The sequence below is a fragment of the Mercenaria mercenaria genome, chromosome 7 (assembly GCF_021730395.1).
Source record: "Mercenaria mercenaria strain notata chromosome 7, MADL_Memer_1, whole genome shotgun sequence".
Taxonomy (NCBI): domain Eukaryota; kingdom Metazoa; phylum Mollusca; class Bivalvia; order Venerida; family Veneridae; genus Mercenaria; species Mercenaria mercenaria.
This window is the reverse complement of record NC_069367.1, coordinates 61,349,814-61,369,023: the sequence shown is the minus strand read 5'-3', so window position 1 is coordinate 61,369,023 and position 19,210 is coordinate 61,349,814. Positions and strand designations below refer to the sequence as shown.

General features: G+C 35.0%; 1 protein-coding gene across 2 annotated transcripts in view; it reads left to right on the top strand.

Annotated features, from left to right (window-relative positions):
• Window positions 1–19,210, top strand: part of LOC123555792 (neurogenic locus notch homolog protein 1-like) — an 83,513-nt gene that overhangs the window by 13,515 nt on the left and 50,788 nt on the right. The window contains exons 16-27 of one of the 2 annotated variants that reach the window (XM_053548495.1): window positions 255–374; window positions 1,175–1,291; window positions 1,756–1,872; window positions 2,065–2,181; window positions 3,560–3,676; window positions 3,978–4,094; window positions 6,381–6,497; window positions 8,013–8,129; window positions 14,141–14,257; window positions 15,784–15,900; window positions 17,454–17,570; window positions 17,768–17,884. In XM_053548495.1, the coding sequence (XP_053404470.1) occupies window positions 255–374; window positions 1,175–1,291; window positions 1,756–1,872; window positions 2,065–2,181; window positions 3,560–3,676; window positions 3,978–4,094; window positions 6,381–6,497; window positions 8,013–8,129; window positions 14,141–14,257; window positions 15,784–15,900; window positions 17,454–17,570; window positions 17,768–17,884 (1,407 nt within the window). Of the gene's footprint in view, window positions 1–254; window positions 375–1,174; window positions 1,292–1,755; window positions 1,873–2,064; window positions 2,182–2,739; window positions 2,857–3,559; window positions 3,677–3,977; window positions 4,095–6,380; window positions 6,498–8,012; window positions 8,130–14,140; window positions 14,258–15,783; window positions 15,901–17,453; window positions 17,571–17,767; window positions 17,885–19,210 lie in introns of both variants that reach the window. The other variant, XM_053548496.1, reaches the window with a different exon arrangement.

Below are 19,210 nucleotides of genomic sequence, written 5' to 3'. Positions count from 1 at the left end.
TCGAATCAGCGCAAAAATGGTCAAGCAGTGGTACATATAGAAGCCAAAACTTTTTCTGCTAGACTACTTGTAAAGTGTGGGGTTTGAATGTCTTTCAGTCAAAAACCATTATACTATAGCACATTGTTCGCAGATTTACCGATATAGGTCTGTAAACTTAACTTACTATTGCCGAACGTGTTCAAGCTCATTGGTAATATTATGTCAGATATGCTATCATAAATGTTTTTTTTTTTCTTTGATTGCATCATTAGATATAAATGAGTGTCAAACTGCAACACCGACTTGCCAAAATGGAGGCACATGCTCTAATACAATTGGATCATTTGATTGCAAGTGTACAGACAACTGGCAAGGAGAGCTTTGTGAAATCGGTATGTAGACGCAACCACTTTTATAACTTCTCCAAAAAAAAGCATATTTGTGGACTGCTTTTACTGTTATTGCGTTAAATTCAAATTCATATAAGATACGATTTACTTACTTTTTGCCTGTAGTCTGTATATAATGTCAAATAGTTTACCCAACAAATTACTGTATGATCCAACTTTCAGTAACAAGGGTTTTCATTGATTGCTTTTTTGAGGTAGGATAATATTGAAAAGAACTCTGATGTGGTATCAGGCAATTTTTTATAGTTTCAAAATATCTTGGTTGTTTTGTATGTTTTACTTATAAACACTTTTTATGAGGTATTTTCTGTTGTAAATTGCAGTTGATTGTTTGAAACGTTGAGGATATATAACTTAGCACACAAGGAACACTTCCTTGCAAAACGTTTTGTAAAATTTCTGAAAATAAATGTTTTTCAAAACTGTGATTTGTCCAGATATTTACGTGGGAAAATGCATTTTTGCAATAAAATTAACATACTTTAACAATTCAGAAGAGTTCTACTATCATTCTCGGAACCATTAAGAATGATTTACAATGTACATCTAGATCTTGTAAAAAGGACGCAATTAAAGAAAAAACCTTTGTCATGGATTAGATGGATGTAACAAAACAGTACTGTGTGCATTCTATGCTAAAGACAATCTAATACAAAGAGGGTTTGCTGGCACTTGTCCTGTATTCTGTTAATAATACCTGATTGTAATATATCTTATTTAGGCGACTTTTTTTCTTCTATCTGAAGAATTATCTAAGTATTGAGTGCATGATTTTGATTCAGATAAAGATGAATGTCTGACGGTGACCTGTATGCACGGTGGAACATGTGTTAACACTGAAGGTTCCTTTAATTGTGAAAACTGCGACAGTGGTTGGGAAGGCCAGCTGTGTGACCAAGGTAATGTACACATTGTTAAGAAAATATGTGTAAATTTTCTGATACAGTACGGTATTTAAAATGGTCCGAGAAAAGAATGGGAAATTTTACTTTAATCATCAAAAAGAAGAAATTATTATTTCCATTTATTTTCTATGTCAAATAACTTTTAGCCTTATACACTGTTCCTTTTCGTATGTACATCCACCATTTCTCACATTTTCCATATTAAAGTCTTCGTTTATAATACATCTTGAATATATTGACACTGTGCAGCATTCGAAAGAACTCAAAAGTTGGAAATAGAACTATATAATTTATCAAATATATTTCTGATCATCAAAATTGAACTGAAATACAATTTTGGCTCAATTTGTCAAAGGATTATCGATGACCAGCGATATTGCAATTTAATCGTTATAGTCAATGGACGATACAAAGCGAAAGCATATTCTCCAAATGGTAGGAATGGGTCTAATTTTCAGATACAGATGAATGTCCGACGGTGACCTGTATGCACGGTGGAACATGTGTTAACACTGACGGTTCCTTTTATTGTGATAAATGTGACAGCGGATGGGAAGGTCAACTCTGTGATGAAGGTAATAAGCGTTACTATTTATAGGAAATAGGAATAGAATCATTATTTTAGGCAATAAACCATTCAGAAGGCTCCTACTATCATTTCCGGAACCCTTCAGAATGATTTACAATGTATTCTGCTAATAATACCTGATTGTAATATATCTTATTGTAGCTACTTTCTTTGTATTGAGTGGATGTATTTGATTCAGATACGGATGAATGTCGGACGGTGACCTGTATGCATGGTGGAACATGTGTTAACACTGACGGTTCCTTTATTTGTGAAAACTGTGACAGTGGTTGGGAAGGTCAGCTCTGTGACAAAGGTAATGTATACATTGTTAAAAATATGTATACATTTTTCTGATACAGCACGGTTTTTAATAGTCCTAAGATGTTATGTCAAACAAGACCACAGAAGAGTGCCTCCATTGAATTCATATTTCTAGATTATACAAAAATATTGTCTAAGAAAAGAGTGGAAAGTTTTTATCATCAAAATGAAGGAATAAATATTTCCGTTTATTTTCTTTGTCAAATAACTTCTCTCCTACTACACTGTACCGTTTAGTATGTATATCCACCGTGTCTCTAATGTTTGCTCAACTTTTCCGTAACAATGTTTTCGTTTAATTTCTTTTTGTAATACATTTTTAACATGCTGATACTATACTGCATTCGGAAGAACTCAAAAGTTGGTAAAAGAACTATATAAATTATCAAATGATTTTTTAAGTTTGGACTGATCATAAAAATATATTTGTCAAAGTGTTATTGATGACCAGTTATTACCATTTGATAAATTTGCAATTTAATCGTTAGGCTAAGGTCAATACAAAGCGAAAGCACATTCTCCAAATGGTAGGAATGGGTTAAATTTTCAGATACAGATGAATGTCCGACGGTGACTTGTATGCACGGCGGAACATGTGTTAACACTGACGGTTCCTTTTATTGTGATAAATGTGACAGCGGATGGGAAGGCCAACTCTGTGATAAAGGTTATAAGCGTGACTGTTTATAAGAAATTGAAATAAAATCATTATTTAAGGCAATAATCTAGAAAATGAGTGAAATACTTGTTGTTTTGTAGAAAGTTTTGTTGAATCTGTCCACATTGTATTATATATAACTGTATTAGAAAAACACGAAACAATATCACGCGCTTCAAGAGACTGAAGTATCCAAACTCTGCGATGTTATTTGAGCTGAAACGAAACAAATTCCTCCAAGCAAGAGAATATTGATCCATTTCACAGAAACAAACGCATAGGCCCAGTATAAATAGCTACGTTCCAAAATAACAAAAATGTACATCAGTGCATATACAGCTGAGTAAATGGCATACATTAATGCAATTATACCTAAAGAAAATAAATCAAGAAGAAATGACAGCACATTAAAGGAAAAGAGTGGTTCATCGCATTAGGTCGGGCAGTGTTAAAACACTACATATAGTTGTCAACCAGTAAATACTGGCTAGTCTGTCATTTACAGAAACAGATATAGAATCACAGGGAACGAAATAAATAAGACCGACTCTGGAACATAACCAGACATGGGGTAACCCGCGGAATGAAATACAAAATATCGCTGGCTATCAGGAGTACTTTATTGTTTTTCTCAAATGGGACAAGTAAATCTCAAATGTATAGTTTTTTAAAGAAACATCTAGTGAACAGAAAGATAATTAATTTGATTCAGATATAAATGAATGCCCGATGGTGAGCTGTATGCACGGTGGCACTTGTGTAAACACTGGCGGTTCCTTTTATTGCGAAAACTGTGACAGTGGTTGGGAAGGCCAACTCTGCGATGAAGGTATTTAATATTCAGAAATATGTTTTAAGTTGCAGACAAGCACATCTGCTATAAAGCTTTAAGCGGCGCGGATAAACATTCGTATAGCATAAAGATTTCAGTCAATCTTCACAGACAAAGGTGCAATACAGTAGTTTTATCGAACCATTGCACAGTCTAATTCAAGACAGTTGTAATCCAAACCTCTACAGTTCACAAAACACAATTTTTATGCATTCCAGTGTGAGTTATCTGTGAGTTATATCTATGGCTAGCTATGAGAGATATAAATGACATAAAATAAGACTGAGTTTACCTTCAGATATAGATGAATGTCCAATGATAACTTGTATGCACGGTGGGACCTGCTTTAACACCGACGGATCATTTAATTGTGAAAACTGTGACAGTGGTTGGGAAGGCCAGCTGTGTGACAAAGGTAGAGTACACACATATTTTCGAGTTAACTTGTATGCATTGTTGAACAAGAAAGATTCTAGGTTGAATATGAAAATGGAAATTTGTTAACATGAAAATACATTCTCTAAAATTTCTAAAACTGAGTTTTTTTTAGCTCACATGAGCCAAAGGCTCAGTGTGAGCTTTTGTGACCGCTCGGTGTCTGTCGTGCGTCGTGTGTCAACAATTTCTAAAAAAATATTCTTCTTCAAAATTACTGGGCAGATTTACACTTAACTTCACAGGAAGGATGGACACATTTCAAAATTGCCCTCCAAAATTGAATTCCATGCAGAACTCTGGTTGTCGTGGCAACCGAAAGGAAAAAATTTGAAAATCTTCTTGTCCAAAATCACAGGCCCTAGGGCTTTGATATTTGGTATGTAGAATGATCTAGTTGGCCACTACCAAGATTATTCAAATTATTTCTATAGGGTCAAATATGGCCCAGCCGTGGGTGGTCACATGGTTTACTTAGACTTACATAGGGAAAACTTTGGAAATCTTCTGATCCAAATTCACAAATTGTTCAAATCATTTCCCTAAGGTCAAATATGGCCCCGCACTGGGGGTCAAATGGTTTACATACACTTATAACGGGAAAATTTTGAAAATCTAATTGACCAAAACCACAGGGCCTAGGGCTTTGGTATTTTGTATGTATCGTCATCAAGTGGTCCTCTACCAAGGTTGTACAAATTATCCCCCTAGGGTCAAATATGGCCCCGCCCTGGGGGTCACATGTTTTATATAGACTTTTATAGGGAAAAAACTTTGAAAATCTTCTTGTACAAAACCACATGGCCTAGGGCTTTGCTATTTGGCATGTAGCATTGTGATGTAGTCCTTTACCAAGATTGTTCAAATTATCCCCCCTGGAGTTAAAACTGGCCCCGCCCTGGGGTCATATTGTTAATATAGACTTATATAGGGAAAATCTTTGAAAATCTACTTGTCCAAAACCACAGGGTCAAGGACTTTGATATTTTGTATGTAGCATCATCTAGTGGTCGTCTACCATAATTTTTCACATTATCCCCTTAGGGTCAAATATGGCCCCGCCCTGGGGGTCACATTGTTTATATAGACTTAATTATGGAAAACTTTGAAAATCTTCTTGTACAAAACCACATGGCCTAGAGCTTTGATATTTGGTATGTAGTATCGTGTAGTAGTCCTTTGCAAAGATTGTTCAAATTATCCACCCTGGAGTCAAAACTGTCCCGCCCCGGGGAGTGGGGGCACATGGTTTAAATAGACTTTTATAGGGAAAACTCTTTAAAAAATTCTTGTCTTAAACCATAAGGCCAAGAGCTTAGATATTTATTATGTGGCATGCTCTAGTGGTTCTCTACCAAGATTGTTCAAATCATGCCCCTGTGGTCAATATAGGCCACACCTGGTGGTCCCTTGTTATGCATAAACTTACTTGTTTTTGAAGCTGTGGACCACAATATAATGTTTGATACAGATCTCAACACTCATCTTGAAAAGTCTTATTCGTGACCTACTGACCTACTTCCTCGTTTTTGAAGTAACTTCAGATACAGATTTCAGTACTCATCTTTAATATTCTTAACCCTGACCTACTGACCTACTTTCGTATTTCTGAAGCTACAGCAAATATATTTGGACCACATGTATAATGTTTGATACAGATTTCAATACTCATCTTGATATTCTTTACCCCGACCTACTGTCTTGTTTTTGAGGGTACAGGAAAGAAATTTAGACCACCTGTACGATTTCAGTAGTAATCGTTTTTTGGTTTTGAAATTTTAGCAAAGAAATTTGTTCAAGCAAGCAACTAAATTCAAATGAGCGATATAGGACCATCATGGCCCTCTTGTTTAACTGATTTGTTTCTTATCAAACAAAGAAGGGTGAAAAAGTGACGTTATTATGCGATAAACCTTTGCATGTACGTCATAACGTATCAATGTGAAATGCGGCACATTGAAAAGTATTACGGTGAAAACAAGGCAAGTTTTAGGGTGAATGCTGTAAGAATAAGAATGATATATCTCGTAGTGATGAATAAGCTCGTTATTTGTTTTACAGATGCACACTATTATATAATTCCTACGCATATGATTCCAAAGAATAATCACTGGTTGAAATATATTATTTCTTAAACATTTTCTGATACATTCTAGTATCAGTTATAAATACATTCTAACATCAGTTATAAATGTCGAATTAGAAACTTGCTTTATTAAGCGAACTAAGAAGAATTGTATATGTAAAAAATCTGTTTAATCATCAGATAAAGACGAATGTCCAAATATTACATGTATGCATGGTGGAAATTGCGTTGACACTGACGGTTCCTTTAATTGTGAAAACTGTGACAGTGGTTGGGAAGGCCAGCTTTGCGAAATAGGTATCATCGTACACATATTTTCAAGTTTGTTGGTAATAACGTTTGTAAAAAGACTTAACGAGAGACAAATATTGCTTGTTGGTCCAAATATTACATCCCTTTATTCAAATAGATTGTAACCCCGATGTAAATTAGACTTTAAAGTTGATATTTTTTGGAGAAATTTTAGTCTGAACGCAAAGTTGGTTTAAACTGTCAGACGGCTTAGGTAAAAATGAATACCAAATGTTTCATGTATGCATTACATTACTGAACATGGGGTTTCCATGCAATAGCTTGCATTTCTCCCATCCAACAATCTGCATTACCTCCACCACCCCGCACACATCCAACAGAAAAAAATCAATTTTTATCTTTTTGATATTGCTTCCGTCCTCCTCTGATATAACCCTTTGGGCGTGTATAGTCCCGCTTGGCGAAGCTCTTGTTGTAGACATAGGTACATCTTTTTAATTTTTGGATTTTTGAAGCAGCCCGTCTACAATATTTTTTCCGTTACAGCTTCTTTTTGTTGTGGGCCTACTTGGCGATGCATTGCTTTATGGCTGTGTTTGGGGTGCTCTGTGCTTCCAGGAAATCTACCCTTACATTAATTTTGATCTTTTATTCATTTTATTTTTCAAATTCAGTTCTATAAAACAGGAAAAGACTGTTTTACAGAATATTTTTTTTTGCTTTGGTAAAACATGAAGTCGCGAAATACATTACAAATCGCTCAATCAAGAATCTAACCACTAAACCTTAATAGTCCTACCTTGCATGGTAAAAATGAGTAACATCTAAAACGAAAAGTAGATTATGATATTTTACAGCGATTTTCAGGTGTTACTATTGGAAAGCAACAAGAAGTGTAGCACATGGGTGTTTTCACGTGATTTTTTCATCGATCTCGCATTCATGGAACGACATTTTCGCAATATAGCTGACATAGATAATTTTCGGGCAACAATTTATTATTAATAGCAAAATTCAGGTTTGGATACTCTTTTAGGTATCGTTTATGAACAGCAGTAAACTATTGTTTTTATTTTGAAAATTAATTTCATTTTTGTCAGTGTCCCTAATTTTCCGGAAAGTAAACTGGAAAACAATCGCGAATATTTTAATATGCATACATACATCCAAAACAATTTCTGGTCTGTACATTTTCTGGCCGCAGGAAATCTTTTAACTTGTCTTCACCTGGTATTTGTAGCTCAGGTTAGCAAAATCATAATTGCTCATCCAATTCATGAGAGAAAGAAATGATATATCATTTTCAGCTACGCAAATCAGTAAAATGAAAGAAACATCTTGTCCGTAAGGACGTAAAGGTATTAAATTTCCGTCCAAATCTTACCTTTATTTTCCTTGAAAGTGCCGTGCTTATCTGATGTTAGAAAAAAGTAAGGAACATAAGCAGGTTGTTTTATTTGATATTCAATAACCATCGATATTGCTGTAATATATATTTGGGTTAAAAGCTAAAATGCACTCTTCTTTCAAGTTAATGGCAAATACGCATTCAAATTTCAGATATAAATGAATGCCTGACGGTAACTTGCATGCAAGGTGGAACTTGTGTCAACACCGACGGTTCCTTTAATTGTGAAAACTGTGACAGTGGCTGGGAAGGTCAGCTCTGTGAGCAAGGTAACGCATAATATATAAAGATATTGTGTTGACAATCTAACTATATAAAGAAATTTAATGTAAAGCTAAACATATTCTATGTGGAATAGAAAAAATCAGTCAAAATATTGCTATGTTATGTCTAGTCATAAGAAAGCATTTATTAGTCCCCTACTGGTTGAAAACCAGTTTCGGGGACTATAGGAATGCACTTTTCCGTCATTCCGTCCGTCCGTCCGTCTGTCCGTGCCCGCGAAATGATGGTTAAGTGACAGCATAACGGTACTTTCTCTTTGATGTCATTCATTCCGTTCTGTTTATGTGACCTTTTTCTTTTTATGTGACTGTTAGAACAATAGAGAGAACAATGGGGGTGTCACATAAATACCGTTTCGTTAGAAAGTCCGTCTGTCCGTCCGTCCGCAATTTCGTGTCCGGTCCATAACTCTGTCATCCATGAAGGGATTTTAATATTACTTGGCACAAATGTTCCCCATGATGAGACGACGTGTCATGCGCAAAAACCCGGACCCCTAGCTCAAAGGTCAAGGTCACAATTGCAGGTCAAAGGTCAGCAGGGCTTTTTTCCTGTACGGTCCACAACTCTCCCATCCTTGAAGGGATTTTAGTATTACTTGGCACAAATGTTCCCCATGATGAGATGACGTGTCAGGCGCAAATCCCGGACCCCTAGCTCAAAGGTCAAGGTCACAATTGGAGGTCAAAGGTCAACAGGGCTTTTTTCCTGTCCGGTCCATAACTCTCCCATCCATGAAGAGATTTTAATATCACTTGGCACAAATGTTTCCCATGAGGAGACGACGTGTCTTGCGCAAAACCTGGACCCCTAGCTTAAAGGTCAAGGTCACAATTTGAGGTCAAAGGTCAACAAGGCTTTTTTCCTGTCCGGTCCATAACTCTCCCATCCATGAAGGGATTTTAATATTACTTGGCACAAATGTACCTCATAATAAGACGATGTGTTATGCACAACATTCAGACCCCTAGCTCAAAGTTCAAGGTCACACTTAGCAGTCAAATGTTAACATAGCGCGAACAGGGTCTGTTTCGTGTCCGGTCCATAACTCTGACATTCATGAAGGGATTTTAATATCACTTAGCACAAGTGTTCCCCATGATGAGACGACGTGTCATGCGCAAAGCCCAGACCCTTAGCTCAAAGGTCAAGGTCACAATTGAAGGTCAAAGGTCATTAAGGTTTTTTCCCTGTCCGATCCAGAACTCTGTCATCCATCAAGGGATTACAATATTACTTAGCATAAATGTTCCCCATGATGAGACGACGTGTCATGCGCAACACCCAGTACTCTAGCTTAAAGGTCAAGGTCACACTTTGAGATCAAAGGTCAAGAGGATTTTTTTCCTGTCCGGTCTATAACTTTGTCATGCAAAGCAGGATTTAGATATCAGTTGGCACAAATATTCCCCTGGATGAGACAACATGTCATGCGCAAGAACCAGGTTCCTAGGTCTAAGGTCAAGGTCATATTTAGAGGTCAAAGGTCAAATTCAAAAATGGCTTTGTACGGAACATTTCTTCTTCATGCATGGAGGGATTTTGATGTAACTTGGACCAAATATTCACCACCATGAGGCACCCTTGTTTTTAGAATTACGTCCCTTTGTTGTTACTATAAATAGATTTTATTGTAACTTTTTGTTACTGGCAGTAGAGAAAAATCGAGACCACTTTTCTGTGGTACAGCATGCATGCTACATCCAATTTTTTGGTGTATTTTGACCTATCTCTACCTTGTAAAGAGTTTCTTGTGGACTTATATTATATAGATTTTTTTTTTTTTTTAAGATTAATTTCCCTTTGTTGTTACTATAAATAATTTACATGATAACATTTTTATAATCAGCCAAAAAATTTCAATATGAAAACAACTGTGGGTTTTTATATATGCACATTTTAATCCAAGTGTGTTGTTATAACATATTGTATATGTAATACAATATTGTTTATACATCATTGACAGATGTCAGTTCATTATGTCATACTGCAGTAGAGAAAATAAGGTGCCTTCCAGTAGGGGACTTAGTATTGCATGGCAATACTTCATTCACTTGTTTACTTTGAATCTTTTAAATTCATATCGATATATTACCAAATCTACAGCATAAAAGTTAAGTAACGAGGAATAAAAGGGTAAAATATTCTCACATAAGTTTCAATAAGTTTTACATATGCAGTTATTACAAGAGTACTCGCGACCTATTAGAGCAACATTATCACAATTTAGCAATACCACGTTAGTTTATACTAATTAATTATATTACCGCCACCACCCCGCACAAATCCCACTGAAAAAAAATCAATTTTGCTGTTTTTTAAATATTGCCTCCGTTCTCCTTTGATATTTCCATTTGGGCGTGTATAGTCTCGCTTAGCGGAGCTCTTGTTGTAGACATAGATACATGTTTTTTACTTTTGGACTTTTGAAGCAACCCGTCTACAATATTTATCCGTTACAGCTTCTTTTTGTTGTGGGCCTACTTTGCAATGCATTGCTATATGGCAGTGTTTGGGGTGCTCTGTGCTTCCAGGAAATCTTCCCTTACATTTGATCTTTTATTCATTCTATTTTTCAAATGCAGTTTTATTAAACAGGAAAAGACTGTTTTTAGCTCACCTGTCACAAAGTGACAAGGTGAGCTTTTGTGATCGCGCGGTGTCCGTCGTCCGTCGTCCGTGCGTGCGTGCGTCCGTCCGTAAACTTTTGCTTGTGACCACTCTAGAGGTCATATTTTTCATGGGATCTTTATGAAAGTTGGTCAGAATGTTCATATTGATGATATCTAGGTCAAGTTCGAAACTGGGTCACGTGCCTTCAGAAACTAGGTCAGTAGGTCTAAAAATAGGAAAACCTTGTGACCTCTCTAGAGGCCATATATTTCACAAGATCTTCATGAAAATTGGTCACAATGTTCATCTTGATGATATCTAGGTCAAGTTCGAAACTGGGTTATGTGCCATCAAAAACTAGGTCAGTAGGTCTAAAAATAGAAAAACCTTGTGACCTCTCTAGAGGCCATATATTTCACAAGATCTTCATGAAAATTGGTCAGAATGTTCATCTTGATGATATCTATGTCAAGTTCGAAACTGGGTCACGTGCCATTAAAAACTAGGTCAGTAGGTCTAAAAATAGAAAAACCTTGCAACCTCTCTAGAGGCCATATATTTCATAAGATCTTCATGAAAATTGGTCAGAATGTTCACCTTGATGATATCTAGGTCAGTTTTGAAACTGGGTCACGTGCCATCAAAACCTAGGTCAGTAGGTCAAATAATAGAAAAACCTTGTGACCTCTCTAAAGGTCTATATTTTTCATGGGATCTGTATGAAAGTTGGTCTGAATGTTCACCTTGATGATATCTAGGTCAAGTTAGAAACTGGGTCACTTGCGGTCAAAAACTAGGTCAGTAGGTCTAAAAATAGAAAAACCTTGCAACCTCTCTAGAGGCCATATATTTCAAGAGATCTTCATGAAAATTGGTCAGAATGTTCACCCTGATGATATCTAGGTCAAATTCGAAAGTGGGTCACATGCCATCAAAAACTAGGTCAATAGGTCAAATAATAGAAAAACCTTGTGACCTCTTTAGAGGCCATATTTTTCATGGGATCTGTATGAATGTTGGTCTGAATGTTTATCTTTATGATATCTAGGTCAAGTTTGAAAGTGGATCACGTGCTATCAAAAACTAGGTCAGTAGGTCTAAAAATAGAAAAACCTTGTGACTTCTCTAAAGGCCATATTTTTCATGGGATCTGTATGAAAGTTGGTCTGAATGTTCATCTTGATGATTTCCAGGTCAAGTTTGAAACTGGGTCACGTGCCTTAAAAAACTAGGTCAGTAGGTCTAAAAATAGAAAAACCTTGTGACCTCTCTAGAGGCCATACTTGTGAATGGATCTCCATAAAAATTGGCCAGAATGTTCACCTAGATGATGTCCAGGTCAAGTTTGAAACTGGGTCACGTGCCTTAAAAAACTAGGTCAGTAGGTCAAATAGTAGAAAAACCTTGTGACCTCTCTAGAGGCCATACTTTTCATGGGATCTGTATGAAAATTGGTCAGAATGTTCATCTTGATGATATCTAGGTCAAGTTTGAAACTGGGTCAACTGCGGTCAAAAACTAGGTCAGTAGGTCTAAAATTATTAAAATCTTTTGACCTCTCTAGAGGCCATATTTTTCAATGGATCTTCATAAAAATTGATCTGAATGTTCACCTTGATGATATCTAAGTCAATTTCGAAACTGGGTCACGTGCGGTCAAAAACTAGGCCAGTAGGTATAAAAATAGAAAAACCTTGTGACCTCTTTAGAGGCCATATTTTTCATGAGATTTTCATGAAAATTAGTGAGAATGTTCACCTTGATGATATCTAGTTAAAATTCAAAACAGGGTCACGTACCTTTGAAAACTAGGTCAATAGGTCAAATCATAAAAAAAACATTGTGACTTCTCTAGAGACCATATTTTTCAATGGATTTTCATGAAAATTGGTCAGAATTTTTATCTTGATAATATCTAGGTCAAGTTCAAAACTGGGTCACATGAGCTCAAAAACTAGGTCACTATGTCAGATAATAGAAAAAACAACGTTATACTCAAAACTGGGTCATGTGGGAAGAGGTGAGCGATTCAGGACCATCATGGTCCTCTTGTTTAGAATTATTTTTTTGCTGTGGTAATATTTGAAAATAGAAAAAGTGGAAACTCCATAGGTCGCTCAAGACGACAAAAACGAAAATCTTGCAGGCTCGGTTTGATTGAGCCTGTTCATGGACGGTAGTGGAAATGCATGCTACCGTCCACGCCCTCTAGCCCCGGGTTGAGCAGAACTCAACATTTACACATGCTAACAGAACCAAACATTTTTTCCGCAGATGTGTTCATACGGTGGTGCACATGCTACACTAAAATAAAGAGTTTGCCCTAAACGAGAAAACAATGGGCAGAACTAAACAAACTGGAATTTATAAAGGGGGTCTGAGGTTATGGAGCCTGCATATCACAGGAACTGCCAAAAGACAAAATTAAAAAGCAAGCACCATATCCAAGGGGTGATTATACAATACCTAAAGCTATGAAAGCGGGATTATTGGAACCACCCAGGCCAAAATGTTCATGCTGAGAAACTAAACAGTAACAATAACACGACATAATTTTTAAGTCGTGCTGAACGATCTGAGAAGTCGCGAAATATATAACAGATCGCTCAATCAAGACTATAACCACCTAACTATACCTTACCTTGTATGGTAAAAATGATTAACATCTGAAACGAAAATAGAGTATGATATTTTACAGCGATATTCAGGTGTTATTATTGGACAGAAACAAGTAATGTAGCACATGGGTGTTTTCACGTGATTTTTATTACCGATCTCGCATTTATGGAACGACGTTTTCGCAATTTAGCTGGCATAGATAATTTTCAGGCAACAATTTATTAATAAAAGTAAAATTCAGATTTGGAAACTGTTTCTTGTATCGTTTATGAACAGCAATAAACTATTGTTTTTATTTTGAAAATTAATTTCATTTTTGTCAGTGTCCCTAATTTTCCGGAAAGTAAACCGGAAAACAATCGCGAATATTTTAATACGCATACATACATCCAAAAACAATATCTGGTTTGTATATTTTCTGACCGCAGGAAATCTTTTAACTTGTCTTCACCTGACATTTGTAGTTCAGGTTAGCAAAAGCATAATTGCACACCCACTTCATGAGAGAAAGAAATGATATATGATTTTCAGCTTATCTAATCAGTAAAATGAAAGAAACATCTTGTCCGTAAGGACGTAAAGGTATTTAAGTTCCGTCGAAATCTTACCTGTGTTTCCCTTGAAAATGCCGGCCTTATCTGATGTGAGAAAGGTAAGAAAAATAAGCAGATTGTTGTATATCGCTGTAATATACAGCTGGAAAATTAGAAGCTAAGATGCACACTTCTTTCAAGTTAGTGGCAAATACGCATTCAATTTTCAGATATAAATGAATGCTCGACGGTAACTTGCATGCATAGTGGAACTTGTGTCAACACCGACGGTTCCTTTAATTGTGAAAACTGTGACAGTGGCTGGGAAGGTCAGCTTTGTGAGCAAGGTAATGCATAATATATAAACATATTGTGTTGACAATCTAATTATGTAAAGAAATTTAATGTAAAGCAAAACATATTCTATGGGCAATAGAATAAATCTGTCAAAAATATTGCTGTGTTACGTCTAGTCTTTTAAATTCATATCGATATATTACTAAATCTACTGCATAAAAGTTAAGTAACGAGGAATAAAAGGCTAAATATTCTCACATAAGTTTCAATATTTTTTACATATGCAGTTGTTACAAGAGTACTCGCGACCTGTTACAGCAACATAAACACAATTTAGGAAGATATATATACTAATTAGTTATATTACATCAACCACCCCGCATACATCCCACTGAAAAAAAAAATCAATTTTTCCTTTTTTAATATTGCCTCCGTTCTCCTTTGATATATCCATTTGGGCGTGAATAGTTCCGTTTTGCGGGGCTCTTGTAGACATTGATACATGTTTTTTTATATTTGGATTTTTGAAGCAACCCATCTACAATATTTTTCCGTTACTGCTTCTTTTTGTTGTGGGCCTCCTTTGCGATGCATTGCTCTATGGCTGTGTTTGGTGTGCTCCGTGCTTCCGGGAAATCTACCCTTACAATTGATCTTTTATTCGTTCTATTTTTCAAATTTGGTTCTATAAAACAGGAAAAGACTGTTTTATAGAATTATTTTTGCTGTGGTAATATATGAAGTCGCGAAATACATGACAAATCACTCAATCAAGAATCTAACCACCAAATCCTAATAGTCCTACCTTGCATGGTAAAAAGGAGTAACATCTGAAACGAAAATAGAGTATGATATTTTACCGCGATTTTCAGGTGTTAATACTGGACAGAAACAAGAAGTGTAGTACACGGGTTTTTTAACGCGATTTTCTTACCGATCTCGCATTAAAGGAACGACTGTTTCGCAATATAGCTGGCATAGATAATTTTCAGGCAACAATTTATTAATAATCATGATAGTAAAATTCAGGTTTGGAAACTGGTTTAGGTATCGTTAATGAACAGCAGTTAACTATTGTTTGTATTTTGAAAATTATTTTTTTTTCAGGGTTCGTAATTTTCAGAAAAGTAAACCGGAAAACAATCGCGAATATTTTAATACGCATACATACATAAAACAATTTCTGGTTTTATATTTTCTGACCGCAGGAAATCTTTTAACTTGTCTTAACCTGTCATTTGTAGCTCAGATTAGTAAAAAGCATAACTGCAAATCCACTTCATGAGTGAAAGAAATGATATATCATTTTCAGCTACGCAAATCGGTAAAATGAAAGAAACATGTTGTCCGTAAGGACGTAAAGGTATTTAATTTCCGTCAAAATCTTACCTGTGTTTCCCTTTGAAATTGCCGTCCTTATCTGATGTTAGAAAAGTAAGTAAAAAAAGAAAAATAAGCAGATTGTTGTATTTGATATTTTATAACCACCGATATCGCTGTAATGTACAGTTTGAAAATTAGAAGCTAAGATGCACTCTTCTTTCAAGTTAGTGGCAAATACGCATTCAATTTTCAGATATAAATGAATGCCCGACGGTAACTTGCATGCATGGTGGAACTTGTGTCAACACCGACGGTTCCTTTAATTGTGAAAACTGTGACAGTGGCTGGGAAGGTCAGCTTTGTGAGCAAGGTAATGCATAATATATAAACATATTGTCTTGACAATCTAGTTATGTAAAGAAATTTAATGTAAAGCAAAACATATTCTATGGTCAATAGAAAAAATCAGTCAAAATATTGCTTTGTTACGTCTAGTCATAAGAAAGCATTTATTTACTTTGAATCTTCGAAATTCATATCAATATATTACTAAATCTACAGCATAAAAGTTGAGTAACAAGGAATAAAAGGCTAAATATTCTCACATAAGTTTCAATAATTTTTACATATGCAGTTATTACAAGAGTACTCGCGACCTATTAGAGCAACATTAACACAATGCAAGATCACGTTAGTTTATACTAATTAATTTGTGCTCGATTATTTGAACCACTTTCGTTCCTTGAAAAACCTGTACAGGTGTCATGTGAGAAGGCGTGGTCGTGACCGAGTTTGACTCGAACCCACGATCGCAGGGATGAGCTGCAGACCTTATTAAAGATGTTATACAGAAACTAAGAAATATTCAACTACTTGCCAAAACCGATAGTTGTGAATACACCACATAATGTTACTATTGTGGCACTACAGCACCTATTCCAGTTCGAATCAAATGACCTGGTGCCAGATGCATGCCCAGATACATGTTTGTCTTCTTTTAATTCTGTGGGAATTTAGCTTTGTGATATAGAATGCTATGATAGTTTTAAGAAGATAAGAGCTTTAGGTTTGTGTAGGAATATGCTGACGAATGTCTGTAAATTCAACGTTCTAATTAATTGCTTTAATCAGTGCCCCATTCCTAATGGAATGTTATATACATACTAAATTTGTCTCTTGTTTATACGTAAAATAATGTCTATCATTTTTTTTGCAAACATAAGAATGAAAAAGAAAGACTTTCGCGTAAACATATATAAGGAGGACGACAAAAACATTTTGTATTACTTGTAAATGTATAAAATAATTTAATATTTGAAATACACCTGTATGAGATTTTCCTAAATTATTTCACGAATCATATCGAAACTGTCCAAAAACAGATTATTTTAGAAAGTTGTTGGTATAAGTATGACTGTAGCAGTATAATATTATTTTCATAAAGTTTTAATAAAAACAATAACAAAAGCACGCGTTTCATCAAAGTAAAACCCTGCACCTCTTTTGTTATAAAGTAAAAAGATAATAAGTTTTCTTTGAAAAAGAAATATTGTGCGCAATAATAACTTATTAAGAAGTCGAAAAAAAAAACACCTTTCTATTTGCTTATTATATCGTATTTATCGTTCCATTTTGTTACATTGTTAATTTAATATAATGTTAAAACTGTATTACGTATACGATCTGTGTATACTACTATGAATAAGCCCTGATGAAGGGCTAATATAGCCTGAAACTAATCACATTTAAATAAAATTACATTTATTTACATTCGGTTCCACTTTTTCTTCCTAGTATTTAACGACCAAAAATAAAAAAAAAGATGAAAAAATAGCTAAAACAAATTCAGGTTCTCTATTATCACTGTTTAAGTTAGTGGCTTATATACTATCATTAAAATATTTTGAACTTTCATTGACACAGATAAAGATGAATGTCTGACGGTAACCTGTATGCACGGTGGAACGTGTGTAAACACCGACGGTTCATTTAAATGTGAAAACTGTGACAGTGGCTGGGAAGGCCAGCTGTGTGACAAAGGTAACCAACACGTTTAAACTGCATTCGGATGTAATAAATTTTATATTAAGGAAACTATAAATATTGCATTTATTCTGAATTTAAAAGATGAAATGCGAGCAATTTGACAAAGCTTTATTACTATGACTTCATTTTGGGTTAGAAGCTAAAATGCACATTTCTTTAAAGTTAGTGGCAAATACGCATTCAATTTTCAGATATAAATGAATGCCAAACGGTAACTTGCATGCATGGTGGAACTTGTGTCAACACCGACGGTTCCTTTAATTGTGAAAACTGTGACAGTGGCTGGGAAGGTCAGCTCTGTGAGCAAGGTAATGCATAATATATAAAGATATTGTGTTGACAATCTAATTATGTAAAGAAATTTAATGTAAAGCTAAACATATTCTATGGGCAACAGAAAAAAAAACAGTTAAAAATATTGCTATGTTACGTCTAGTTAAAAGAAAGCAGTTATTTACTTTGAATCTTTTAAATTCATGTTGATATATTACTAAATCTACAGCATAAAAGTTAAGTAACGAGGAATAGAAGGCTACATATTCTCACATAAGTTTCAATAATTTTTACATATGCAGTTATTAGATGAGGACTCGCGACCTATTAGAGCAACATTAACACAATGCAAGATCACGTTAGTTTATACTAATTAATTCGTGCTCGATTATTTGAACCACTCTCGTTCCTTGAAAAACTAGTACTGGTGTCATGTGAGAAGGCATGGTCGTGACCGAGTTTGACTCGAACCCACGACCGTAGGGATGAGCTGCAGACCTTATTAAAGATGTTATACAGAAACTAAGAAATATTCAACTACTTGCCAAAAACGCTAGTTGTGAATACACCACATAATGTTACGATTGTGGCACTACAGCACCGCAGCTATTTCAGTTCGAATCTAATGACCTGGTGCCAGATGCATGTCCAGATACATGTTTGTCTTCTTTTAATTCTGTGGGAATTTAGCTTTGTGATTTAGAATGCTATGATAGTTTTAAGAAGATAAGAGCTTTAGGTTTGTGTAGAAATATGCTGACGAATGTTTGTAAATTCAACGTTCTTATTAATTGCTTTAATCAGTGCCCCATTCCTAATGGAATGTTATATACATACTAAATTTGTCTCTTGTTTATACGTAAAATAATGTCTATCATTTTTTTGCAAACATAAGAATGTAAAAGAAAGACTTTCGCGTAAACATATATAAGGAGGACAACAAAAACATTTTGTATTACTTGTAAATGTATAAAATAATTTAATATTTGAAATACACCTGTATGAGATTTTCCTAAATTATTTCACGAATCATATCGAAACTGTCCAAAAACAGATTATTTAAGAAAGTTGTTGGTATAAGTATGACTGTAGCAGTATAATATTATTTTCATAAAGTTTTAATAAAAACAATAACAAAAGCACGCGTTTCATCAAAGTAAAACCCTGCACCTCTTTTGTTATAAAGTAAAAAGATAATAAGTTTTCTTTGAAAGAGAAATATTGTGCGCAATAATAACTTATCAATAAGACGAAAAAAACCCTTTCTATTTGCTTATTATTATGTCATATTTATCGTTCCATTTTGTTACATTGTTAATTTAATATAATGTTAAAACTGTATTAGGTATACGATCTGTGTA